Source organism: Lineus longissimus, chromosome 6, assembly GCF_910592395.1.
Source record: "Lineus longissimus chromosome 6, tnLinLong1.2, whole genome shotgun sequence".
NCBI lineage: Eukaryota > Metazoa > Nemertea > Pilidiophora > Heteronemertea > Lineidae > Lineus > Lineus longissimus.
In genome coordinates this window covers 187,920-214,804 of record NC_088313.1, presented here as the reverse complement: position 1 = coordinate 214,804, position 26,885 = coordinate 187,920, and the positions used below count along the sequence as shown (strand labels likewise).

General features: G+C 41.3%; 3 protein-coding genes across 5 annotated transcripts; 2 read left to right on the top strand and 1 right to left on the bottom strand.

Moving 5' to 3' along the window:
• The first annotated feature begins 6,853 nt into the window (after nucleotides 1-6,853).
• Nucleotides 6,854-15,718, top strand: LOC135489393 (transmembrane protease serine 3-like). The gene is made up of 10 exons (XM_064774735.1): nucleotides 6,854-7,184; nucleotides 7,400-7,451; nucleotides 11,836-12,005; nucleotides 12,311-12,454; nucleotides 12,876-13,014; nucleotides 13,411-13,702; nucleotides 14,087-14,280; nucleotides 14,705-14,869; nucleotides 15,106-15,248; nucleotides 15,430-15,718. Exons 1-10 carry the CDS (start codon nucleotides 7,131-7,133, stop codon nucleotides 15,595-15,597), a joined length of 1,521 nt encoding a protein of 506 aa, XP_064630805.1. The 5' UTR covers nucleotides 6,854-7,130; the 3' UTR covers nucleotides 15,598-15,718.
• Nucleotides 15,719-16,909: 1,191 nt separating this feature from the next.
• Nucleotides 16,910-19,156, top strand: LOC135489406 (C-signal-like). Its single transcript, XM_064774750.1, has 5 exons — nucleotides 16,910-16,963; nucleotides 17,194-17,406; nucleotides 17,772-17,919; nucleotides 18,213-18,390; nucleotides 18,581-19,156. Exons 2-5 carry the CDS (start codon nucleotides 17,234-17,236, stop codon nucleotides 18,865-18,867), a joined length of 786 nt encoding a protein of 261 aa, XP_064630820.1. The 5' UTR covers nucleotides 16,910-16,963; nucleotides 17,194-17,233; the 3' UTR covers nucleotides 18,868-19,156.
• LOC135489405 (protein FRA10AC1 homolog) lies at nucleotides 19,090-26,744 on the bottom strand. 3 transcript variants are annotated; one of them, XM_064774747.1, is made up of 15 exons: nucleotides 26,571-26,744; nucleotides 24,499-26,038; nucleotides 23,832-24,148; nucleotides 23,434-23,539; nucleotides 22,916-22,977; nucleotides 22,479-22,565; nucleotides 22,287-22,332; nucleotides 21,815-21,891; nucleotides 21,473-21,553; nucleotides 21,004-21,134; nucleotides 20,712-20,825; nucleotides 20,473-20,515; nucleotides 20,124-20,209; nucleotides 19,861-19,960; nucleotides 19,090-19,567 (listed from the first exon to the last, which is right to left on the bottom strand). In XM_064774747.1, exons 2-15 carry the CDS (start codon nucleotides 25,855-25,857, stop codon nucleotides 19,525-19,527), a joined length of 2,652 nt encoding a protein of 883 aa, XP_064630817.1. In that variant the 5' UTR covers nucleotides 25,858-26,038; nucleotides 26,571-26,744; the 3' UTR covers nucleotides 19,090-19,524. The 3 variants fall into 3 exon arrangements, with proteins under 3 accessions (XP_064630817.1, XP_064630818.1, XP_064630819.1); XM_064774748.1 differs by having other exon boundaries at nucleotides 26,523-26,589; XM_064774749.1 differs by lacking the exons at nucleotides 23,434-23,539; nucleotides 23,832-24,148; nucleotides 24,499-26,038; nucleotides 26,571-26,744 and adding an exon at nucleotides 23,207-23,238.
• Between the last annotated feature and the right edge of the window lie 141 nt (nucleotides 26,745-26,885).

Below are 26,885 nucleotides of genomic sequence, written 5' to 3'. Positions count from 1 at the left end.
TGTTTAACTTACCGAATTTCCAACTTCCACAGCGAGTGCTTCGGCTTCGGGGCTTGAGAAGTTCTCATGCACGGGAAGGCATGCAATGTTGACGATAACCAACTCGCCGCTAAAGAGAGCAGCTAAAAGGGAAAAAGGAAAGATTTTAGGGCTTGATCCACTTGGATCTTTTACCACTGCGGTGGCCACATCGGGACTAATGGTGGGTATTGGGGGTGTTTCAAATTACCTGCTCGCGCAGTTGCTACATGGAGTTCAAAAGCTTCACATTTTAACAATACAATACGTCATCAATGAACTAACCTTGTGGTGGGGTGGTTTCCGTTGTTCCTGGTTTGGCAGTGGAGGACGACAAATCATACAAGAGATCTGAAAAAAATTGAGAAACTTTTCTTTAGAATACAACAAAATGATACAATACAATAATCAACGCTTATAAACGTTTTCAAAAAGGCCCGACTTCCAAATGTATTAATGCAAGGAAGGTTCTTTTGTTCGAAACTTACCATCCACGCTTATCGCCTCGAAATCGAATGGTTCGGTATCGCCATTTCTTACGGCTGCTTGCAACACCCCGAGTATATCATTCTCCATGACGTCTTTTGAGGGGTACGCATTTGGTGTCAAATATATGTACACGTCGACCTGGGTCTGGCCGTTATCATCTCTGGAAAAGAGAAGCAACATTAAAAAGAGAATTGGCGCCATGGGTCTTGATTATTCAGGAATACTGAAGCAATTAAACGCTTAATGAGTTGTATCACATCTTTTACATGTTACATAAAACTTCAGATATTTCAGCGCCGAACCGTGGACAACTCGTCACTCGTATACGACGAGCGGCATTACAAACACGACAAAAAATGATGATTGTTCGGTGACCAAGAGAAAGCCAGTATAACTATACAAATGTTCTATACAGAAGCGAAAGGGTTTGAAAACTTATGACCCTTTTGAAGTGAAGGGAGAGAAATCACATGGCAAATTAGTGTTTCCTAAACGTGGTCATTAACCGTGGCATCGAAAGCAAATCAACCTGAAGGAAAGTGCACCATGCGTTTCCGGCAGTCCCCAAGAGAGTAAAACTGATTTGGTGAAGGTATAAAAAACTGTATCTACTTTGAATAGTTTACACGTCGTTTTGTAAAGCGGAGACGTAAGATGTTCCGTGCATGTATGTATATACATATAACAACACATACTTTCCGTCATAATCTCTTTGCTACGCAAAACTAGAAGGACTCTCGACGCCACCTTTGGTTTCCTTTCTACCTCTTGATTATGCCAATAGTTCTCAACTTGCAGTGTGACAAAATGAATGGAACCATACACCACACTTGGTACTTGACTTACCGATATGATATGATATCATTATGGCTGTAGTAATCCTGTAGACTACTTTTACTGAATATATCATCGAGCTGAAATATGAGAAAAGAGATGCCATTTTAAGACCGTAACCTGAATCCATTGGCTTCTATAACCTGAGCTTCACCCATTACCGCATACTAGTAGTATGAATAATGAGAAATGACTAATTCTTCAGGAGGGGGGGGGGGGTAAATTTACTTACAAGTCAATTGACAAAATGATGAGTCTTCTGGTTTTCAATTTTTGGAACGGTAGACATTTATTTTCTAATTTGTTGCATATATCTATCTTTCATATTTATTTATTTAATTATTTATTCATTTTACCTTTTGTTGCAGTTCACTTGATACTTCGATAAAATACTCTCCCTGTCGATTTAACAAAGAGGGCCTAAATGTTAAATTTTTGGCGGTGAATAAAAGCCGAAATCTCGGAGCTGGAAAAAAGGAAACAAAAATCCATGAAATCATTATTGGGGCAAGAACACAATGATAAAGCACCAAGCACTTCAGCTACACAGTTATTGAAATGAAACAAAACCAGTAGTTTTCATAAATAAGATCTGCTCTGTTGGAGAATTTTCTAGTGTGATGTTTTAGTGGTTCTTATGAACAAAGGGCATTTAACATGCAGCCTCAGTTACTTCTATGTCAGCTGCTCAAAGAGATTACTGGTCTGAACTGATTTCAGATGTCAGTATTTGTGGAAAGGTTTCACAGGAAGAACATATTGAAGTGTTTGGGGGAAAGTTCGCCTACTCACTTTGAAATTGTGTTGTTGGCGTGTCTGTAGTACTCGAAAGTGATTCATCACTTCCCACTGGAAAAGAATCAGATTATGAATTAAGTATATGAACAAAGACCAGGGAACAAAGTTTCAAACTTCGATTATATATATAAGTGTAGCATCAAGAAAGAAAGGCCGTGTAAAAATGCCATTCCAGATATGAATTAAAACTCGAACGCATTCTTATCATTATTATTCGGGGTTTTCAATTTCCATTATCATTAAAAAATATCTACACTTACAGCCAAAATATACAGCAGTAAATATGAGAGCACCCAGTGCTATGAGTATCAGGATAATTATGAAGAAGCAGCATAGTCTCCGCCGGTAGGGATGTTTGTGGTGCTCCCTCGGCTGAAGCCAGAGTTCTTGGCTGGATGTTGATGACGGTGGCTGCCAGGGGCGACCTGCAATGAGCAATGAGAGGTTCAGCGAAAGAAATTGGTAACTTCCTGATATTACACATTATCACTAAAAGCCAGAATAAATTGCTAACAGTACGCATTGGCAATAATTATTTCCCACGTTGGACAGCTGATGGAAAACGGCAGCGAGGTAGTTGTAAGAGAGTGTGGAGAATTCCCGTCGAAAAAGAAATGGACGCGAATTGGTGACATGGGTGACATGGGGAAGCACGGTTATTACCTGTGTATAACGGCTTCGAGTCCCTATATGCTGCAGCACCACGGGGTAGTTCTTCTATCCAGGCTCCTGTCCGGGTTTGCGGATCGACTGGCCCTTCATCATCGGAAAAGTAAAGAGGATTTTCGACCGAGCCTTTGGAGCCCGTTGGTCTTATTGGGACTTCTGTTCCTCTTGGATCGAATCCATCCTGCAATGAGTAACAATGGGAAAATACTGCTTTAGTTTCATTATAGGTTTTACCACAAAAAACACTATAGATTCCACTATATTTTACCACCATACCATACACTCAGTGTGCATGGAGGAAACTACGTGATTTCGTTTATGCTTATTCATGTGTTTCATGACTATAGCTTCATCATTTTATGACCCTTGCTCGTGTAGGTGTTTTGTTTGTGTCTAACCTTTCGCCTTTTTGAGGTAAACATAAAAGAAGATTTAATCGTTAATAAGAAGACAATTCCTAAGATTTCGCAAACACATTTTCTATTCAATGACATGTTTTTTTCTTTTTGTTGGTTTGGACGATTATTGTACACGAAGTCTCATGATGAAACTTTGCATAACTGGGGTGAGAAATATTTTAAGCGTGTTTTTTTCCGCATTTTTTTCATTCTGTTGGTTTTGACGATTATTGTACAACACGATTCGTGACCACTGACGCTTTCTAAACCACGCACTGCCTAAACACTGCCCGCTCATTCCAAGTCAGTTGAAGAAGGGTGTCGTCATGTGACACTGTGACTCTGTAGAAACATCTAAATCCCTTCCCAATTTCAAGATCTCGACATGGTGCAATAAGGCCTATGCTGTATACCACACCCATTTACATGCATTAGCCTATATATAATGACCTTAAAAGAAACCAAATATTTGTTCAAAGGCTAGACCCGCCTATTGACAGCCGATATGGCAACTCCTTTTAACCATGTCATTACTACAAAACAAACCTTCTGAGGGTCCTTTCATGTTTTAGCCTACTTTGACAATATACCGCCCCGAGAAAAGGTAGTACCTTCTCCTCGCAGATCAGTCAGCTGGATTCGATCTGCTGAATCACAGAAGCGTTCCACTCAGAAATCGCATGTGGGAATATGAATGACTTGTTTTATCAATTGTTTTGATTAATACCGACTGAGTGGTTGGAAACGGAGGAGTATTGTGTGGCTCGTGCGAAATTCACTTTTTTCTTCAGTGTTTTAGAAGCCGATTACTTAACGACTGATACTGCATACACCTGAGCAATAACACTAGACTTTGATTATGACAGGAATGATATTTTATTTTAAAATGGTATCATGTTTACTTTGACCCCTAGTACATGTACATGTACGTATACGAGTGGCCCTGGTGAGCAAGGATTTACGCCCGAGACAGCATCATAGACACATATTGACGGAAACTGGGGCGTTGGTGTCTTACTCGGCAGGGGTGACGACCCTCATTTGTGACGTTTGGCCGGGTGCATCAGAAGAGCTGTCCTTGAGGTGTATTAATAAAAGAACGGCCAATTTAAGTGCCGGCAACATATGGTGACCTTTTTATGAAAACCATCCTTTTACACTCATTACTGCCACTGACCGTCGCAGTGTTTTAAATGACACCGTGACCTATTATATCTGATGAATACTAAATGTTTTCTCGTCGTTCAATGTGTGGTCGGGCGGGACTGCTTGGACGGGTGTGACCAATGGATGGTCGGCAATCTGCTGCTGCCTTTGGGGTAGGAGACCTTCCAACTACACGTACATAAACGGACTATACGTTAGAGGACTTCTCTTAACTTATACTGAGCATAATATTCAACACTGCTACAGCGTACACTGATGTTGATGTAAAAAACAGTACATGCCAAGTTTCATCGTACTGGTCTAATTACTCCACCGTGGCCATATTGATTCAGTCACTGCGGTTATTCGTCATCGCACCGTGCACTTACCAGTAAATTCCAGGGGTAAAGATGCGGGGGTTCTCTCCGGTACATCGTGCTTCGTTTCTGGTGAGGCGGTGGCGATAAGGGGGTACGTTATATCGACCTTTTACCCCGGCCTGCAAACAGAAAGAGGAGTTTTTGTAAGTTGAATCAATAAATCCACGCGGGAGACGGTCAACTGTTGTAGCCGAAGGAACGAGTTTACAATCCCCGATCACACCCGAAAAAAAGGTCATCGGTTGACTAACGAAGCACCGCTGTTCAATGGATTTATAGTTGAATGCGATCAAACTACGTCATTTCCCATCGGGGATTCTAAAGTTTAGCCCCCAGGGAAAACCAGGAAACCCCCCACCCTAATTCAAACTCAAAATTCAAATTATTGTTTTCTTAGTACATGTATATCACAGTGTATGAAAAACGGGTAAGATAAATTACTAATCTTACCAGAATATATCTACTAATGGGAGTGGCAACGGGAAAAGAACTGTTAACAGCAATCAAATCGCATGTAATCCTTAAAAGTTATGTATAAGCAGTATCCATTTAAATCCTTTTCGTGAAATATCCAAACAAATTAATGTAATGAATATCCTTGAATGAAGTTATTGGTCTTCTTCCTCTTCATATATGAAACCGACTGGTCCAATCGGTGCAAGTTTGTCAAATCGAGGCGTGCTTGTAACATGAATACAGGGCGTTCCTTGAAAAGGATTATATCCAAACATATGACGTACAAACTTCAAACACAATTGCTAACAATGTGGAGAACATACAATGGGTTAGCACTGAGTATTTTTAGTTAAAAGTTATTCAGTCATGACCAGTAGTGAGGGGGTGTTAATGTGCGAGTACACGAAAATAGCCTGAGCGGCAAACTCGGTGGTTTGAGGATAATTACTTCATGGTTTGATGGGTCTTTTGTTTAAGATGTAAAGAGTAATTAATAAGAACAATTGTTCAACCTTTTGCCAATGCCTACATGTCCACAACGGCATGGACATGAAATAATAATGTCAGTTTTTTATAATCACCAATATGATAGGCCTACTAAAGGATACGGATGGCGAAACCTATCCAATATCGTCCCTTGTGAACCCAAAGAAATATTGTCGACCATTTTGTGCTTATCAATTTGTATTATCCCTATCGATTTTTTTCTTTATTTCTCCCTTCCCGTGACAGCATCTGTCAATATTTATCGATTCGGAACAGCTCATGGTTTTTCCTGGAAAAGAGATCGCCCATTGATTACTGACTAAAAAGATTCTGTCGCAAAGGGAAATACTTTAATTTGGCCCCTGATTAATTTCTGATGATCTGAGTTAATTCCTAGAAATGTCGATTTCATGATTGTGACTTAGACTACATTAAGGTTTGAAGGACAGCTGTATCAAATGTTAGAATACAATCAGAAGCAACGCAGCCTATTGAGCACTTTCATAAACATTTGCCGCCTTTCTAAGGAATATGGACTTCCGCCGATACAGGCAGCAGACCAATCGGAAGCCATGTAAAGGCTCCAAGGTCCATGCGCTCTGCTCCGAACAACAATGGTAGGCATCTTTTAGTTGGCTCATATATCTGATTGAAGTTTTTCGTCAGAATAGAGACGAATTTGTGCGTATATACGCTTATACATGTATTTCTATAAGCCTCAATGGTACATGTACGCGTTAGTACGAATACATATACAATGTATCTGCAATGAAAGACTGGCGCTGTATTTGCGACAAATGAGAAAAAATAGATGTATACAATTTATAATATGCTATCATCTATGGTGATGTCGCTGAAGAGGAACCTCAAACCCATTTCGGGAAGAAGCAACACACCTTATGGTTGGAAGAGCACACCGTCTCCATCCATGTTTACCTGATAAAACCATGGGTGGTCGTTTAAGAGGACAATGCTAGTAAACAGAAAACGAGGACAAGCAACATGAGGAAATCGACGTGATGATGTGAGATTATCCACCATTTGTTTGGCCTGCCGATTCTCATTGGTTCGTTGTGGTGACTTCATCTGCTGATGACGAGAAGAGTTGAGTCAGGACGAAGTATATGATGCTTTATCCTCAGCATGCAGTAGATAATGACTTGTACAAATAGCCAGTGGTCTGACGTGCGATGAAGACAGTGACATGTAATATAATCGAGTCATAATTTCAAACGAGTACAGATTTGAAATGCACCCGTTTATCAACAATTAGCTTTCGCAATTCTGAACTGCTCATTTTGGACTAGATTTCAATTGGCAATATCACTTCGCGGACTTTTCATTAGATTGACTTCACTTATTTTGCTTTTGATTGATTACGCGACATCAACGATAAGGGATCCACATCAGCACGGGTTTGAAGGGGAGAGTCTTTAGGTGACGGAGTTATTTCGATATGATTGTCATAAGCTGGATCATAGATGCCTTCATTCTATTTATTGGACTTCAGGTAAGCCCTGTGATCAACTTGAGTGTTATGTATTTGTATAAATGTGCTCCAAATCACACAGCCAATGAAGCAGACAAGATTTTGGTCCAGTAATTTGTTTTTTGTGGAAATATAAAGTGTAATGGGGGGGGGGGGGGGGGGGTCGAATTTAAAATATCTTGAGTGCAAATACTGAGCTAAAGTGTGTTTATATTGCTGTAATGCCTTCCTTTCAGACCAGCGGTAGAATGCCAATTGCGACTGGCAGGCCACAAAGGCAACCCAGTGGTAAGTTAACAACCTGGCTGAAACTTACTCTAAAAGTGTTGTATATCGGTGTAGTCTGGCACGACGCATGAAGTATAACGCCAAGACCCTTTGAAAGCCTGGTGGTGACGAACTGGCCGAGTCGTTACGAAATAGTCTACATTGTCGCAGCGTCCGTTTTTCAATTCCGAAGTTATCATGAAATATAATCTTGAATGGATAACTATTTCTTGAAATGCCAAAAGAATACCCATGCACCAAAAGAAATGGTCTTGGGGCTAATATCCAAGTTTTCAGTCGGCTGCGCATTTTAATTTCATTTGATTGAGACACACGCAACAACATTTTCTCTGCAATTTTCTCTAATTTCTAAACACCATTCAAATTTATTTGCCCCTACCTTCAGCAGTCCTATATTACATCTCCCGTACTTCGCGTTTATCCATTGAAACACCTAAGAGAAGTAAAATCGTCTTAGTTTGGCCCTGGCGCGCCACCGTATCTATTTGTGCTGATAAATGTAAGCCTATATGTATGTATACATAATATGCCTATTCCAAAAGAACTTTCTCCCAAAGGAACCCCCGATCGTTGTGGTTCAACTTGACAGGAAGTTAATCAAGATCTCAATTCCCAAGCCTATAGCCGAACTGTGAAGGTGATGGGTCTGGCCATTCCGCATAAAAAAACTTCCGATTCGGTTTTGTCAACATGCACTTGGAGAGATGAGCAAATTGATCTCTACGGCATATTAGGATATATACGGTGATTAACAATAGAAAGAAAAGGCCTATTTCAACACATCTTGATTGACATCGCTCTTCACGCTGGCGAAAGTATGAGGTGGCATGAAACGCACTGAAAGCGTATTGGTTACTTGGAATTTTGAAATAAAAGTGTGCACCAGCATTGAACTTAAAATTTATTTGATCGTATGTTTGTAGCCGAATTTCGACATTTAAGCCTGTATGGACTCACGACAAAAGAGTTTAGTTCACTCTTGGGTCATCGAGACAAATCTTGCGGCTAACAAATAACTTGATCACGGTTTTCCAGAATCTCCAAGTCCGTGATATGATGGAAGGACTAAAAGTCAAAGCATCATGAGTTATCACCGCATGCAACGTACCCACCAATGCAAATGAGGTACATGTAACATGCTATCGTGCGTATAGGCCAGGTATCAATCCTGTTTATTACATGTATGTACTTTGTAACTTCGAACACTCTGGCAACGACGGATTCGTGTGGACCTTGGTTACTCTAAGTGTGGACATTGCAGTAGCCTCCAGAGTGACAGGCGCATAACTAACTATTAAACGTATCGGCCTCGACAATTTCTTGGAAAACAGTCGCAACGGCTATTAGCTCTGATTAGGATTGTAAATACATGTATAACCACAAAGAAATTTACTACTAGCTCCAATAACTGGTTGCAACAAAAAGCAACAACATTCTGAAGAAGAAACGTAGGCATCTGCACGCCAGTCACGATCGCAATGAAGATTATTCTCGCATCATGAGGGACGCTAACGCGGCATCACAAGAAATTGGACTCGTCGGCAAAATTGTTTACATAAAAACTGACAAGTTTCTGTAAATTACGTCCGGTTAGCCTACGATTGTGGCGTTCATACTCTCATCAGCAACACATTACTACTGATCAAGGTTTCTTTAAGTACAAGTGTATGAACAATGCATGCTAGATTAACACCAGCAAACGTCACCCCAGTCAAGTCATGGGTTCGCCCCCCGCCCCCTCTGAGCACGTACTAATGAGAGGGTGACTCCCTAGACTCCGATAGCGTAGGCGTCCTCCGCTTTTCTCCTACTTTACAAATCGCCCAAGACCGCGTATCGATTTACTAATGTCCTAACTAACGCTCAGGTATGTACTCCTGATTATTATCCTATTAACGTCATCCCTTGATATGTTCTTCAATATCACCATTAGCATTATCTCTTATATGATCGTCATCATTGTCAACATCATCATCGTCATCGACATCGTCAGCATATCATAACCCTAATCATTTTCATCATCATCATAGCTTGCATGATAGTCATTGGGCGATATGAATAAAGACTAGCAAATGCTTTTACTTCAATTCTGTACAGAAAGGCCTAGTGTAAATGTACATAAAGTTTTAGATAAAAGCATTTGCTAGTCTTTATTCATATCACCCATTGTCACACCAGCACCATATACATCAGATCGTTCCGCCCAAACTGAATCTTCATCACGTTAAGGTATAGAATAAACATGTTTTGTCGGAAAGCCATGGAAATGTAGCTTTCAAGCTAGTTTGAACTTGTTGTCTAATTTAGCTGAAACATTTTCTGTTCGACAAAAATGTTATAGTCCTAGTTCCACTCACTAAATAGAAAACATGTCATTCAAACGTGCTATACGGTTGCTCAACACGGGAAGGCCTAGGGTCTGAATTCACTAATGTTAGTTGGGCCATTTAACAACGGGAAATCGAAACTACACCCAAACTACTCACCCAGAAGAAAATTGATTGAAAACATTGGTTTTTTAATCTACATGGTGCCCTCTACTCGCAATTCATTGATCAGACCTACTCAAGTTGGCGAAAACATGGTGCGATATTTCATGGGCGTATAAGATCTTTTGTCCACCATTGTCTTTCCCATGTTATGACAGCGCTGAGAGCGCAAACGGACTGATTGAAGTGAAAAATTTCTTCTCAGAACAGCCCTACTTGCAAAGTTATGCTTCTGGCACATAAAAATAACCCCTCGCATCTTTATCGACATATTTCTAAAATCTAGCTGGAACGCCGAAGACGCCATTTCCAAGCATATATAGAACTGTCCCAGTACTACTCAGCGCGAGTATAGGTGGGGGTCCACATCACCCTTGGTCTGGACCCCTCCTTGCCCCTGTCTAAAGAATGGCTGACAACTAGGTTTAACAAATATCACATTAAGCCACCTCTATACATGTTATACATGTAGTATTTCCTTCCTTGTACTCCTACAAAACTTGTGACGCCATGGACTCTCTCATTCCTGATTCTTGCAAATTTGATAATTCTGTCGACAATTTTGTATAATTGACTAGAAAACATTAATGCCAGAATGAATTTGCGTGATTTCGTTAGTAATTCAATCTGTCAGAAGACAAGCATCAAACGGCGTATCCGTACTTGATCATGGGAGACAATTAATGGACAGAAGCACTCTGGGCGGGAAATTACCAACTAACAGTGGAACCGCTGTCGGCGACCACCCCGGTAACGCGACCAGCCCGCTATTACGACCAAGAATCGCCGGTAACACTACCACCCCGGTACCCAGACCACGACCACTGGATTGGGCGGTCCAAATGACCCAATTCACCCCTCTAACCCGACCAAAGGGCCTAATTGCCGTGAAAAGACGAATGCTGCCATGATTTCTGTTAAGAAATTGATTGCGGCTAATTTGTCATGCTACATATGAAAAAAAATTTCAAGTCCAAATATTTTTTTCACTTTTTTTTCTGCTCAAAATAAAGAAACATCATCAGCCCAAAAATGTTGGCCTTGAAAATTTTTCAGAATTTTGAACTTATGAAAAAATTCAACAATTTTGGCGGGCCCTTGATATAAAGAAGCCCTAAATCTCAGGATGGACTGAACCAGTTATTCCCCGTCCATCGTGACAGATCCACTATTGCACTCATAGAAATAAAAAAATTGAGCCATTGTAAAAGCTTTTTCCAACACAAATATGCACCTCTAGGTTTTTCGGATAATGAAAACCAACCGCAAAGGTTGGGGTGAACATCTGTTTTGGCCAAACAGGCCTTGAAGGTTTTTCAGAATCTTAAAACCTTTATTTTTATAAGTGGAAAGCAGTTGCGGATATATTGTTCATCATTTACCTGTTTGCCGATGAACTTCATGCGCAAAACGTAAATCCCTCGCGTCCGTTTCCCCAGGGTAAGCGTGATCTCTCGCTGCCCTCCGCAATGCCGAGCAAATAGCGTGTGCCGCAACAACAACTCTTCCGTCAACAGACTAATGATTTACTGGTCCAGTCGTACATGCGGAGTTATTTGTCTGATTACATGTCATGTACATGTACACTGGCACTGACTATAAAATATGACGTAGGAAACCTCCCCCACCCTGTCAATAGGGGTAACTTCACGTCAGCCTATATGTCAGAGACCTTGGAAAGTAGATCACAATTCCCCGTGAAGTAAATGTATATGAATAGTTCTTTTATGCGAGTCTGGCCTGGGCTCTGCTTTTGCCAAGCGAACTAGCCTATCCTTTCAGCTTACTCTTTGCAGGAGAAAGGGATCCTGAAAAAGAGAATTCTTCACTTGGCTTCTTGGCTACTTGAAAATCAAAGAAATCACAATCAATATTTTGGTACTTATCTTTCACAGGAGCTGAGCCAAACTGTTACATGCCCTTGCACCGATCAAAGTATACCATCACCAAGACTTGGCAATCCTCAAGGCCGAGAGTAACAGAGGGCCTGGCACCAAACCTCCATGGAGGTGATGCGTGGACAGCTGAAGATCCCGTCTTTTCGGGAGATTACGATTTTATAACAGTGAGTATATGACAGCGGTTACTGTGGCTCCATAGACAGATTAATGATCAGACGGGTACTTTGATAGCCGTGTTTAGTTTGAACTTGTCCACGCTGACGACGACGGAGAAGGAGAAGAAGGCGAAAAAAAACAGAAATAGAAGGACAAAATCCGGCTCTCGATATTTGTATCACAAACCTCAGTCTCATGATGGGTAGAGTGAAACTGACAGCGGCGGACATGGACTATCACTTAATTGATGAATAGACGTATTTTTCTTCACCACTCACTCAGAACTTCACTGGCATGTTTTCGGTTATTTCAGATAGTTTTCGACAACAAGTACACGGTGACTGGAATAGAAACTCAGGGAAGTCGAGGCGAGGAGGAGTGGGTGACGGAGTTTGAAGTAGCCTCCAGTGAAGATTGCAATACATTTACAAAGATTTTGGATGGAACAACTCCAAAGGTATAATACTCTGTTAAAAACACTTCAGACACCCATGAATCTTCCTCGGATGTTATCTAGAAGCACGACACTTCACCTTTGAACTCTGTTTTATGGAAATAACAGATTCATCTAAATTCGAACCAACGTTCTCTCGATCAGCAGGCGTCCAGTACCCTTCCTGCATCACCCCCCCCCCCCCCCAAAGAAAGTGATCAGGACATGTAGAAGTCGATCAGCAGGATTTTGCTAAGGGCCGCTGTTGGTTTGGCCACGAGTACATGTATACTTCGTATATCTTAAAGAAGATGTCTAAGACGGATGACATACCTTTGCTGAAAAACCTCACATTTGTCACAGGCAAACTGTAACATTGAGGACCGAATAAGAGTCTTCTTATAAACATTGACCCTGTGGAACATTTCCATCTTTTTCGTTTCAGATGTTTCCCGGTAACGTCGATGGTAGAACAGTGGTATCAAACGTCTTCCATGAAGCGCTGGTGGCAAGGTGTGTCCGCGTCATCCCTAAAGCGGTGTGGAACAAAAAGATAGCTCTCAGGCTCGCAATTTTGGGATGTGGTAAGTTGATCTTATGAGACATCGTTCAAAATGAACGGAACAGAGGTTTGTCACGGGGTAAAAGGGGAAATCGGAGGCAAGGGGTACAGGAAAAGGAGGGGAAATAGCAAAGGGGCATTGGCATGGGGAAATGACAATATGATCTAAGTACGAAACTGTTGTGAGGTGGGTTTGAGACATGCTTTGCTTTCAGACAACACGCTTAGAAGGCTCCGGAGTGAAGTTCGCAATACTGGAAGGGTACATTCATTTAAACATTCAAAATGCCTAGGACATGTAGGAGAGGGTGTGAAGTGCGTCGCTGCTCATGCTAGCATGCATTCAGCTTTAATTCACAGCGTCTATAGCCATGAAAATGTCGTTGAGATTAACATGTTTGTGATAATTGACTTTCAGATTTTGCCAGTTGTCGCCAAAAGCTTTCTTCTGAAAACATGAGTGCCTTTCCAAAACCCGATCTTGTTGCTGGAAACTGCTGCGGTATATCAAAGTACAGTCACGCGCGGAAAGGTTCCGGGGACCAAGCGATCAGAAAGCGTATCGTTGGCGGCACGCCGTCTTTGCCGGGCGAGTGGCCGTGGTTGGTTGCCTTGTACGAACCGGACCGGACTGGCCGGAGGATGAGACAGTTCTGTAGCGGCTCCTTGATACACCCGCAGTGGATTATGACAGCGGCCCACTGTTTACAGTAAGCGCGGTAGTCTGACGTTTCTTCAACAAAATGAAAATTATCTTTGGGGTTAAGAGTTCGCGACATGACATGCCGTAATCTTAATCGCAGGGGCAATTAGTGTTGTCCAATCTGACTGGTAGGCCTCGCTAGTGTGGGTCGGAATGAGGGGGTCTGAAGGATCCAGTTGAGCAGGACGAGTCCTTGAGCAAAAATTCATCTTCAACATTGACCGTGGGTTGCCCCCTTTTTGGGGAAACGACCCGCTCTCTGGAAATCCTGGCCACGCCTAATACTCTCTTTTTTTAAAAAGACGCTGGTCTGCATTGTGCCCTCAAGGGACAAATGCTCTTCCGGCATCACCACGTAAAGAATATAAAGTCTGATGATTCCAACTTTCAGGCACATTCATATAAACTGGGAGATGAGCAAAGATGGACATTTCAAGTTTTCCTGGAGATGGGACTTCGACTACAAATCATGGGAAGTTCGAGTTGGGGAGCGTAGCGTTAACGGAAGAGTGGAGACACTCTATAAAGTAACACCTGACAAAATAATAGCACATCCAGAATATAGGAATAAAACTAGTCTTAATTGTAAGTATACGACGAATGATGCTTTGAGCTGCTAAATTAATTTCCTGAATACGAGAAAAGTATAAAACTTGAAACTCCTGAGGTGGCCGACACGTCACAAATGTTAGTGGTCTTGTCAAGGAACGGAGTAACAATCTCTCACAGCGTCTCGCGCTTGTCAGTGCGGGGAACACATCACCCCTGGTCGTCATACACTGATCTTTCGACGCCCATCTAAAGCACAGTTTCTTCCACGTGAGCTTTCAAAGACTTCTGTTGAAATTATCTAGGGATTTTGATACAAAACCTGTCTTGAAATAGCGTTTGAGCGCGCTCGTTTTCGCGTGAAGGTAGATGCGCACGTGGCCAACATTGAAAAAGGAGCTGTGAGGATGATCAGGGTGTCTCAGGTCAGTCTAGATATCAGTAAATTGTATCTTTACAGCTATTGACAGAATATCTTACGATATAGGTTTGATAAAGTTGGCCGAACCTCTACCTCTTGGAGACTTCTTAAATCCCGTGTGCCTTCCTGAAGAAGATGAGATGCTACCCAATGGGATGGAATGTTTCGCCTCTGGGTGGAGTGATACCAATACATCATCAGGTGGTAAGCGAAACCAATGTTATCCCAGTTACTAGTTCATTCTGGGAAAGATCCAGGTGAAGAAGTTTGAAATGTCCAAGGTTAGAATGCGCTTTAATCTCTGACCTACTGATGGCCAATGGCTTCTTTAGAACCTTAATCCTTCAGAATATTATAATAGGGCCGGATACTTTTCCAGGGGAACATTTTCTACTTCTACACCGGTATTTCATATGAACAATGACGTTTCTTGATTTCAGAAATGTCTTCCGAAATTCGTCACGTGGTTCTCCGTCTCATCGACAACGACGAATGTACCCGGATGTTAAACAAATCTAAAATTGGCGTAGATGATGGAGAGTTGTGTGCTTATGCTCCGGAAGGTGGGAAAGACACGTGTAAGGTAAGCATCGCACATCCTGAGGAAATCAGGGGTCGGACTACAATATCTTTTCTCATTCCCTCGTTCGTTGGTGACAACAGAGAGATGAATAAATAGCCTGCACTGGAAACAGCAAGCCGGAAACTGACTTTGCTTTCATGTGTATGATCGCAACGAAACTGACAGACACTCTTCTTTGCAGGGCGACTCTGGAGGACCACTGGTTTGTTACCTTAACGACCGCTGGGTGCAAATTGGTGTGGTCTCATGGGGTTACGGTTGCGGCAGACGGGGCTACCCTGGGGTCTACACACGAGTCAAATCCTATACGACATGGGTAAATTCGGTTATCAGAGCGGAGACGAGATGATACGTGTAGGCCTATGTACATGGAGTTGACTTTGATGATTAGAGAATCTGCTTAGAATCTAGAACTGCTGCATGATGTGTAGGTGTGGTCCTCTGTCCTCGTCGTTAAAATTAGTGCAGGGGATGCCAACTCAATATAACATTGTACCAGTTACCATGTTATGTCAAATTTGAGTTTAGCAGAATAAAGTATATATAGTTTTAAAATGTATCTCATTATTTCTGTGCTGTTCTTGATCGAGTGCCTCAATTCAGGAAAAATTAGAAAATGAATAGAATTGAGCAGACTTGAATCATTAAAGCATGCATTCCAAAGGTTACCTGCGCGGAACGTCATCGAGTTTCAATCCTTTTTATTCGCAAGGATGACACGGACGTCTTACCCACGTCATGAAGATGTGATAGACGGCCGTGTCAAGGACAGGGGCACACTGGCCAGGACAAGTGCCTAAATCAGACTTGAAAGACTATAGGCTACCGTACTGTCGTAGGTTGTGGCACCAGTCCTCCAAACCATTTCTCGACTAGAGGTACATAGGCGTAGCCAAATGTCGTCGCGTGCGAACGATCACCCCCTTTGGAAAACACGAAAGTTATCTACATATGTATAATCACCTACAGGCGCTTGTCTCCAGTTGAAATGGGTTAGCTAACTTCACTTTCGTATGACTTTTTATAATACCATTATTGGACTCTATACAGATTGCAAAGATTGAATTGAAATCAAAATAAATCTATTCAAACAGCATCCTAAATAATGAGAGTGCGCATTATCGAGAGAGACACTTTCCCTTTATAGAATTGGGGACGAGTCTCCTCCATTCACTCATTACAGAGACTGGTACTTGACGGCAATTCACTCGTCATGAACTCGATTTGGGGGCGTAAGCTTCCGGTGTCCGGTCACATGTTTTTCTGTAGAATGGGTATTGAGTAATCTGCAATACCAGAGCGCTCGGTATGAGAGTGCATCCACCGTATCCACTGAACCTCGACCCTCCGCTGCGCGGTGGATAGGGTCGAGGTTACCTGGAGCGCTAAGAAGTTAAAAATAACTTTTCAAATAAACATGAGCACGTGCCTTTCACATTCTATACTGAGTTAGCAGTGAATCTGATAAGCCGGTACAAAGAAGTCAAAATAACTCGCTCAGTTCACTTTTTTTCATATTTCTTTAAACAAAATCATAAGTAATTAAAAGATATTAACGGATGCGATATTTTTTTCATATCTATGTCCACCTACATTGACAAATTAGGACTTTAATCATATGTTCAGGAATAATCCTTTGTAGATTGGCGGCCGATCATCAGCGCATAGCTCCAACAACCTTACACAACTCCCACAATTTTGATCGATTTGTGCAGGTAAATAATCACTGTTTTCTGTATGAAAACTTAATCTGATCTTTAAGGTAACATTAATTCAATAAATACAACATCACCATTTACATGACTGGTGGTTGAAATAATGTTTTTGAGCCAAGGATCCTTAGGAAAATAAGATTAATGCGAGTCTATTTTTTGACTTCCTGACTCAAGAGTCAGTCGCTGAATTCTGACTGACAGTGACTGTGACATATCCTAACATTTTTCAGTGGCTTGAGCACTCAGCCAGGCTTATCATCTCTCTTCATAATGGCCAGGGTGCTAGTCCAGGGAGCAAGTAGGGGCATAGGGCTGCAGTTCTGCCATCACATCCTCAAGACCAAGCCTGAATCTGTAGTGATTGCTACCTGTCGGAATCCTGATACAGCATCTGAATTGCTGGAACTGCAGTCACAGTATGACAGGAAGTTAAGAATTATGAGGTAAAGTCTTCACCCAATGTTACTCATCGATTCAATGAATGAGGATATTCGAGTTCGGAGTTGACTGATAGATTTTCTTTCTTTGCTAGCTGAATACCGGTTCCTCCATCTAAACCAACAGACATTTCACCTGCTGGTATCATATTTACAACTAGATTATTCTGTCTTGCTCCTGAAGCCAAATCAATATCCTTATATCATTTGCTGCTAGCACCACAGTGAGAGGTTCTTATATCACCTATGTCATGCATCATGGTACAGTGCAAGAGAAGCTACCTAGATGAGTCATCCTCCCAACCAAAGGATTGAGACTGAGAGTTTGGTGTTAAAAGGTCTTTATTAAATGAGTCTTCATTCATTTCCAGATTGGATGTGACAAAAGAACACGACGTAAAGACAGTTTCAGAGTTGGTCGGGTCACAACCAGGTGGCCTGGATCTGTTGATCAACTCTGCTGGCATGTTACATCCATCTGGAAAAGGGGAGACCAGTTTAAAGGATGTGACTCCAGAGGTAACCAAGCTTCCGATTTGACGTCAAAGCCCGACGTCATTGGGTCGTTATGAAACTTCGAGGAGACAAAGTTCTTCTATTATGCCTGTAATGGTGTGTCTTCCTGGAATTAAGATTTTCCAAGCTGTTAGCTTTTGAGTCCTCAAATCAAGACACATTAAGTGGAGGAGTAATCAATGGCAATTTTTCCTTGCTGTTGGCAGCCCAGTCAGTTATCACACTACATTATTAGCTTCCATCATCAAATTCCACACTGCGAGCTACCTTAAGGTTGAATTGTTCTTTTTCTCCAGGGTCTGCTGGCTACTTTCCAAGTGAACACAGTTGGTCCTCTAATGATGGCGAGGTATTTCTACCCCCTCTTAGCCAGTGGTGGTGCCGCATTTGGAAAACAAGCAGCAGAGAAAAAACAAAAACATAATGGAGTCCTCGTCAACATGTCTGCCAAAGTGGGATCCATAACACTAAATGGTAAGTCGGAACGTCCATTCTCAAGTTGAAGACAAATGCTCTACCCCAGTGCTCAAGAGACATGTTGTCCTAGGAATGGGGTGATATTTGATTTCATAGGCATTTCAGATGTCCTGCACCATTGTCAATCCCCGAGATATTCATAATATCTGAACCAGCAAACAGCAACAAACTTTTGTTCTCATTTCAGGACTTGGTGGATGGTACAGCTACCGAATGTCTAAGGCAGCACTAAACATGGCGACCAAAAATCTAAGCATAGAATTGGGTAGAGGGCAAAAGAAGGTCATATGCCTATCCTTGCACCCTGGAACAGTGAATACGGACCTGTCAAGACCATATCATAAAGGCGTCCCAAAAGAACAGCTATTTTCTAGTGAACATTCTGTGAACTGTCTCATGAACATAATAGAGAACGCAACTCTGGAAGACTCTGGGAAACTTTTCAATTGGAGTGGCGAGGCGATTCAGTATTGAATATGACAAGATATTGAGTTTCATCACGAGACGGGATTCATTTCTTTGGACTTTTTAATCATAAATACACATGCATTACTGTTAGCCAGAATGCTAGGGATATTTTGAGTACGGAGCACTGTGCAAGATATGTGTAAATTAGATAATAAATTATGTTGTCTCGCACTTTTGACGGCTTAAACCATCATGCTGCACAAAACAGAAGAGAAGAAAGAGTTGTCTTGTAAAAAGTTTACTGCGATCTTATATGTACAGCTCGAATACAAAGAAAGGTTACAATTTACACAAACTTGTTCATGAGTTGAATGAATGATATCTGTTTAGGAGTCCAGCACCTGACAGGTTAAGCAACTTGCCTCACATGACATATCACACCCACAGTTGGGACATCCAACATAAAGAAACAAAACAATTCTGGTTCCCGGTGTCATGACGCAATGATTTCCTGACGTCTTGCCCTACTGGCCATTTCTATTAAGTGATCTGCACCATTGTCTCTATCCCGAAATGTTTGTCCAGGACATCATATCTTGGACCCCGTCAGTTGTGTCACGATAACAGAGGAATAGTCTATTGGTACTTCGATTTTGAAGTCCAATCTTCAGGCAAAATAAATGCATAAAAGTGCTTGTAGCGGCACCGTAGATCAACACCACCTCACAGCAATATGTCAGCGAAGTAATCGTCAAACTCGTCTTCTCTGAAAAAAGAGATGGGAAAATTTGAGTTGGGAAAGAAAAGGCCGATTCTGTGTTGAAATGATTATGTTTGAGGGATGATTCGTCTTTAGGACTTGGTAGGCCGAACAGAAATCAAAGGTATGATGATGGAACCTGAACAAGTTATTTTTGTACCCAGGATGAATACAAATGAACTCTTTTCAAGACTCGGGCAGACAGGATATGGCGGTACCCGGCTAATTAAGTATAACACAGTATCAATTATAGTTAAGGGCTCAACCAGTATTAGTTCACATGGCCAGAGGTTAATTACCTTGACTTGTCCTCATCAACTTTAGCTGGACCACTCCAATGGGTTTCAGGTACCTTCTGATCTGAGGTTGAGGTCTCGGCTTTCTCTGTCTCAGGTGACTCTGTGGAATTGAAACACCGATGGCATGAGCAAATTCAAGGTCGCAGTGATCACTGATTCTTGTTGCAGATACCAGCGATTACCAATGCAGATGAGATATTGTTATTGCATGCGATCATGACAGCAGGTTGTCGTTTAAGGGGCGTTTCAGGAGAACTACCAACCTGATGATTCTGTTCTTGCTTTCTTAGGCTCTTCAGGAGATTCCTCACCATCGTTTTTCCTCTTCCGAGGCAGAACTTCTTTTCTCCTACAAAAAGAAGACATGATTCAGAGTTTCTTCAATACAATGAATAAAGATGCAATCTTGTGTCAGCCGACAGCTAAAAACAATGGACTACACCACTGCAAATTGACATCGATTAAATATCTTATGCCTATTAAGTTAATAAACACTGGTGATATGCAACTGGTAGTCAGTCTAGCCATAGAGAGAGTGTGGCACCTTGCAATGCCATTGCCAGGGGAGCCAATGTGTGAGCATTTCTCACCAAAAACTGATCTCAAACTTACTTTTTGTGGTAATTTAACTTGTAAGAGCAATCTGCACATAATCCTGAAACAGAACAAGTACAGATGTAAGAACTAGGCCTGTATGAAACTGTCACTTCGGAGACTAATAAGGATGCACAACAAGTTTTTCCGCACATCGACATCTATCAGTTTGGGGAAGAGCTTGAAGGACTGAGACTAAGAACGTTCCACAGCAGTATAGAATGAGCTACATAAATGGACTACCCAAAACTACTCACTTAATTTGACTAAAGCGTTCTTCTTTTCATCATCTTCCTTATAGGCAAAGTTGACCTCCCAACTGCGCAGACCTTCTTTTTCATCACACCGTTTGTTGCCACATGTAAATTGGCCTGGAGGAGAAAATAGGTCAAGTTTAGCAAACACCTACACAAGCACTGGAGAATCTGTAGTGATTAAGATGAGTTTTTAACAACTCCACTATTGACTCAACTTTGAAACTGAATTACATGGAATACAAAAAACTATTTTAAGAAGCAATCAGGCCATCGAGATAAAAGTGCATTGTACCTTTCCCAGCGATAACTTCTTTCTCTATCCTCCATCTCATTGCCACCTGATTCTCCTTGTAACGACTCAGGTCGGTGATGCAGTACTCTTTAAAGAGTTTGTCATAGTATTTCTTGGCAAGTCTCTTTTCCCTAAAATATAACAATGTGAGTTTGTGTGGAAAGTGAGAGGAACACCTCAGAACAGCTGGGGGGGGGGGGGGATCACAATTTTAATACATAAAAGATCTTGTGAAATATCTCTGACATGTATGATGTGTTATGGCTATTCAATGAAAGAATACTAATGCATAAAATACTATCCACAGGATTTTGGCTTTAAAACCATGACATCAGTCAACAACCCTAAGTGCTGTATTCTCCTACTGATCTGATGGTTTTGAAATTGAAAATTCATCAATTGGTAGAAATTACAGCGGGTAAAATAATTAGTTTTGGGCTGTGGAATTGAAAGGATTAACAACACTTACCATGAGTCTGGCTCATCTTCATCCTCCCAGAGAAACTGATGGTTTTCTCGGATCACGTCCAAGTCTGTTTTATCACGTGAACTACAAGAAGGAAATGGTAGAACAAGTTCAAGTGATCCTGTCAGCTCACCAGCAAGATCGATGAACAGACCTTCCAATTTTAGATACATGTATGGCTATTCAATGAAAGAGTACTAGTGCATACATTGTAAGATTACTTCACAGCTTGTTGGCTTTAAAGGTCAGAGTCTAGAAGAACTAGAAACAAGATTATGACATCAAACAACAACCATAAGTGCTGTAGGCCCTATCTATCTACACATATCCTAATTTCTTTCTTACCTATCTCTTTTTAATTCCTCCCTTGATCCACAGTAATACTGCAAGTAGTCATTTACCAGCTTCTTGTGTCTATCGTACTGTGGCCAACATTAAGGTAATTTGATTTGATTAGTAGTGTACAACACTCTTAAAGGTTTCAGGTTTCAAGGACACATACAGTGGGAGACCCCTAAATACTTCAAAGATTGAGAACTCAAAACTGGGACAAAATATCACTTATCTTGTCAGGGATGGAAAAGAAAAAATCAGTAGATCAATACAGAGTGAATTACAACAAGTCCACAAAGGTTCAGCTTCATGCAATATTTCTCTCGGTTTGTCAAAGATAAGATTATCGCAACAAATCTCTCAGTAAACAGTTTGAAATGACTGGAACTGTCAGCAATATTGACAGTCTGTACCGGGAGGGAAAGATCTAGATTTTCTCTCGTGTCCATATAGCTGACTACCAATTTCTTGTTGTAAAGGATACAGCATTTAGACTCAGGTTGTGGTATCGATGTGTTCTCCCTTCCTCCCTGAAAAGTGAAAGTTAGTAGGAAAAGTACAGAAGGAAGAAAAACCTTCAAATAGTGATAGCTTAGTCACAATACTTTTAAATGGCTTCCCTGAATACAGTTCTTACACAAATGATTAATGATAGCTGCCTTTTCAAAATACTCACTTTCCATATTCAGTGTCAAATTCCCTTTTGGAAGCAACCTTTGTTTTCACGGTCCCCTTATTTGTGGCTAGGTCTTTCCGTCTGGCTCTGAAATAAAACCAAAAGCAGTGCTGAAGAACCACATGAGAAATGGGTTTAGCAGGAGTAAACCATGTTTTAGTAGGCCTTTCTGTGACATAACCACAATGAACAACTGTCCCTTTTGACACATCCTACATATGAACCAGATAATACCAATACCATTACCATATGTTGAAAGATAATTCTGATATGATGCCATATACACATATTCAAGTTAGGCCCAGCGATATTCAAGGCACTGACCTAACAATAAGACTTGTATTGCCAGACGGAGAATTACTGATTTAGTCATCTCCAAGCAGCCGATGAATGTTAGGTCCATAACATGTAGGCCAGTGATTCTAAGTCCTACTTACTCTTTCCTCTCAGCTTCTGAATCGTATTCAAATTCAGACCCATATCCTCCAGCATTATGAATCTGCAAAAGTAAAACAATAGGGCCTACAGATCAGATGCAGCATTTGACTTGGATTTTGGAAGAAAAAATAATTTCTTTCAGTTGTGAAGATTTTTCTGGCTTCTCAGTCAAACTGGAATGTTAAAAATCACTGTGTATATAGAGTATGTCTATTACTTCACCATCAGCCGAATTCCAAGATGAATTATGGTATAACAAGTTAGATTTAAGAGAAAACTTAGCTGCAAACCTGGACAAGATCAATTTGTTCAGCCATTTCTAAAATTGATTTATCTTATTTCCCAGCAGATGTAACACTTTTTGACGGCAGCCTCTCATATCCAGCCTTCGATACGCACTAAATAGAGAGGTTCCGAAAAAAGGGAATGGACGTGACTCTTTTCTGTTTGAGTATGTGATACTGAATCTCATGGTGTACAGCTAGCAATGGCTAATAGTTTTCACGTCAAGACTCACAAGTTGTTCTGTGTCTTCATGGCCATTACTGCCATCAGTCATGTCAGTCGTATCACTGTCATCGTCATCCAGGATGACATGGTAATCCTGGCCGCCTATGCACATTCTGCAAAAAAATGTGACAAACAAATCTAGAGTTTGTTTGATGACTGGCAAGAGAATAAAAAGCCAGCCTCTTCTTAGGCTGGTTCACTTTTCAAGTGACACGTGTCACATCAAGAACCAACAAGTAAATTTCAATACAAAGAGCAGGCCACATGCATTCACCATAAGTCCCTTTTCACTCTCATGTCCCTCTCGACCACCAAGGTTTTTTCATCATATCAATATTTAAAACCTTGCATACATGACCCCCTCATGTCATCTGCTATCCAATGTAAACACACCTTGAAACTTACATGAATTTGGCCTGTTGAATGTCCATGTGCATTTGGCCAACCTCGGGTAAATGATGGTCAACCTCAAGCAGGTCTTTGTCAACCTCGTGCAGCTCTGTGTCAATCTCAGACTGGTCTGTGTCAACCTCGCGCAGCTGTGTGTCAATCTCAGGCAGGTCAGCGTCAAACTCTGGCAGCTCTGCGTCAATCTCAGGCTCAGGCAGCTGCATGTCAACCTCGGACACACATAGGACACTATCTTGTGAGTGGTATGTGTGATCAATCCCGATATAATGATCTTGAACATCATCTTCTTTGCCAGAATCTACAGCTGTGACCTGTCAAAAGATGATAATAGTATAACAAGCATCAGAACAGGTCATACACTACTGTACTGGCTGCAGGGTTTCCTAGGAGCAGAAAACTTCCAAAGATGGCCTCAAGTATTTTCATTGATTATCATGTTATTTGCCCTAGTTTATGATCAGAATTCCATTGCCACCAAGTTAGTCAGCAGAAAGACCAAAAGTGCAATGCCCTTGGTATAGGCATGAACGATTATCATATGAAACAGATTACTTCTTACAGCAACAGTGTATGAACAGTAATCATGGTAATACACCGATTGATTACATGGATTACATGATTAGACTGCACTAACAGTGCTCAAGATATAAACTTTGGTTACCTCTGTACTTGCTTCCAAATCCAATACTGCTGTCCCCTCTTCAGAACTTGAATCAGCCTTTTCTGCAGCAGCTGGAGGAGGTGGAACAGTCCCTATAAACGTACTACTGAACAGCAATTCCTCCTTTGGAGGAATGAAGAGCGAATGCACATCACCGTTAATCCCCACAAAGTAGTACTCCTCTGCACTCGTTTTCAAATCCAATACTGCTTTCCACTCTTCAGAACTTGAATCAACCTTTTTTTCAACCGCTGGATGAGTTGGTACAGTCCCTATAAATATGTTACTGACCAGCACTCCATCCTTCGGAGGAATGTACAGCGAATGCACACCACCGTGAATTCCCAGGAAGTACTCTTGGAGCCGAGTGGCCTGTCTATTCTTCGCACCAATTAGTAAAGAAAACGCCCTCATCACCATTTCTTCATTGAAATTTCCACTATTCTTTGTGGCAGATGTACAGAGAACCATCCACAAGAGTGGGGCTCTTTGTTTGATAAAATCCTTCATCTCTTGCAGTGACGTTGTATCAATGCCATTATCATTTGATACAAGAAGTGGCGAGTCATTCTTCGTTAACGCTTTCAGTTCCGTTGCCAATACTGTATTCAGTATGACAAAGTTAACATGCGTAGGAAACTTTTCATGCAGTCGCTGAACACACTTGCGAACATTTCCAGTAAGAAGAGGCTCTACACAGGAATGCATTTTGTTCTTCAAGTCCAAAGAGCGATATGTTACATTGCATCCCCGACCAGCAGCCATTTTGTGACTTTTTGAAGGAGGCGGTTTAGGTTTAATAAATGCTGCTGCTGTTGAATCAAATATAAGCTGTGGCCTTTCAAGACATTTTTCTTCATTTTCAGCTTTCAATTTCAATAGGGTGCGTATTTTTTTGGTTTGTATAGCTGCCCCAGTTTGGCTGGATGTATATTGTATTCCATTAAATACAAATCCACTCAAAACCACATTTTGTTGTTCAGTTGGAGAAGGTGTGTTTCTTGAAGTTTTCTTTATCGCCATTGGTGGGTCTATAAATTCTATACGGCCTTGTTGGCGCTGGCTATCTAGGATAGACTTAATACGTTCAGCTTCAGAGAGGAGAGAAAAGTACTTTTCCACTACCCTTTTACAGGTCTTACAAACGTAGGAACCGACATTTTTCTTGGCACTGAAAGAACATTTAAAAAATCGTTCTGTCAGGCCCTTCATACTTCCTGGGTGGCCATTCTGAGTAAAAATCGAGTATCTTGTTCCAATACCGATGACACATATGTTGCAGAAAGCACACTTGGTGACATCATTTAAGACAAGTACTTTGTTTTGAAATACTAAAACATTCCGTTTACTGGTACTCATGGTTTTGCATTTGGTTCGCACAGCCAAAGAATTAAGAAGTATTTCTTGTCATAAAATCAGAAAAACTGTCGTACTTTGTATTCCCAGGCAGCAATATGACTACAAGTTTTACGTGTACGTCACTCTACGACTCTTTGAAGTAGGGGCCTAGATTACAATCAGTCTTCTCAGATGCCAAATCCTGGAAAAAGAGAAATGAAAGGTTATGATACCTACATTACCACCGTGGATTATTGTCTCAAGAGCAACAAGCATCATGTTTATCACGTGATTTGATACATTACCCGGTACATGGAACCTAGGATCTCCGACATTAAAAAGTGGCGATATAACACAAAATCTTCTCACAAGACACCGGCGATACAATATCGTGTACACGTACACAGTGGTACTGGTGGTGCAGCCACGTCTGAAATATGACGACGACGTTAACGATGAGGTCTCGCGTCACGGGCTGGTGCGTTTTTGAAAAATCTAAACCTCCCTATAATAGTATAGGCCTACGTACAATGATGCATTGCATGTACAACAGTACATGCACAACTACCTCCTTTCGACAACAGAATCTCATTTAATAGAATACTTTACGAACACCTTTAGACCACCTATATCTGGGAAACTACATCTTTATCGATCGGAGGCTCAAAATATTTCACATTTTTTACCATAAAATGACTTTTGAAGACGAAAAATATTGGGGACAAAAAACTAACCAATCTCCCAGTCTTCGGTCCGTAATGTTGAATTTTACATCTACCCGTTGATTGTGGTGACAGGTGAGCCAACTGTGGCAGAGTCAGTAGGTCGAATTAGGCTTGACATCAATAATCGCCATCATTGACGACGCTTGGAGAATGATCGTGCGTATCGGCGGCGAACAGATGCACGCAAAATGTGCCATTCTCCAATCGTCGTCAATGGTGATAATTATTACTAAGCCTCACTCGACCTACTGACTCTGCCGCAGTTGGCTCACCGTCAATTTCAGCGGGTGCATGTAAATTGGACATTTGGCCCGGCGCCCGGGA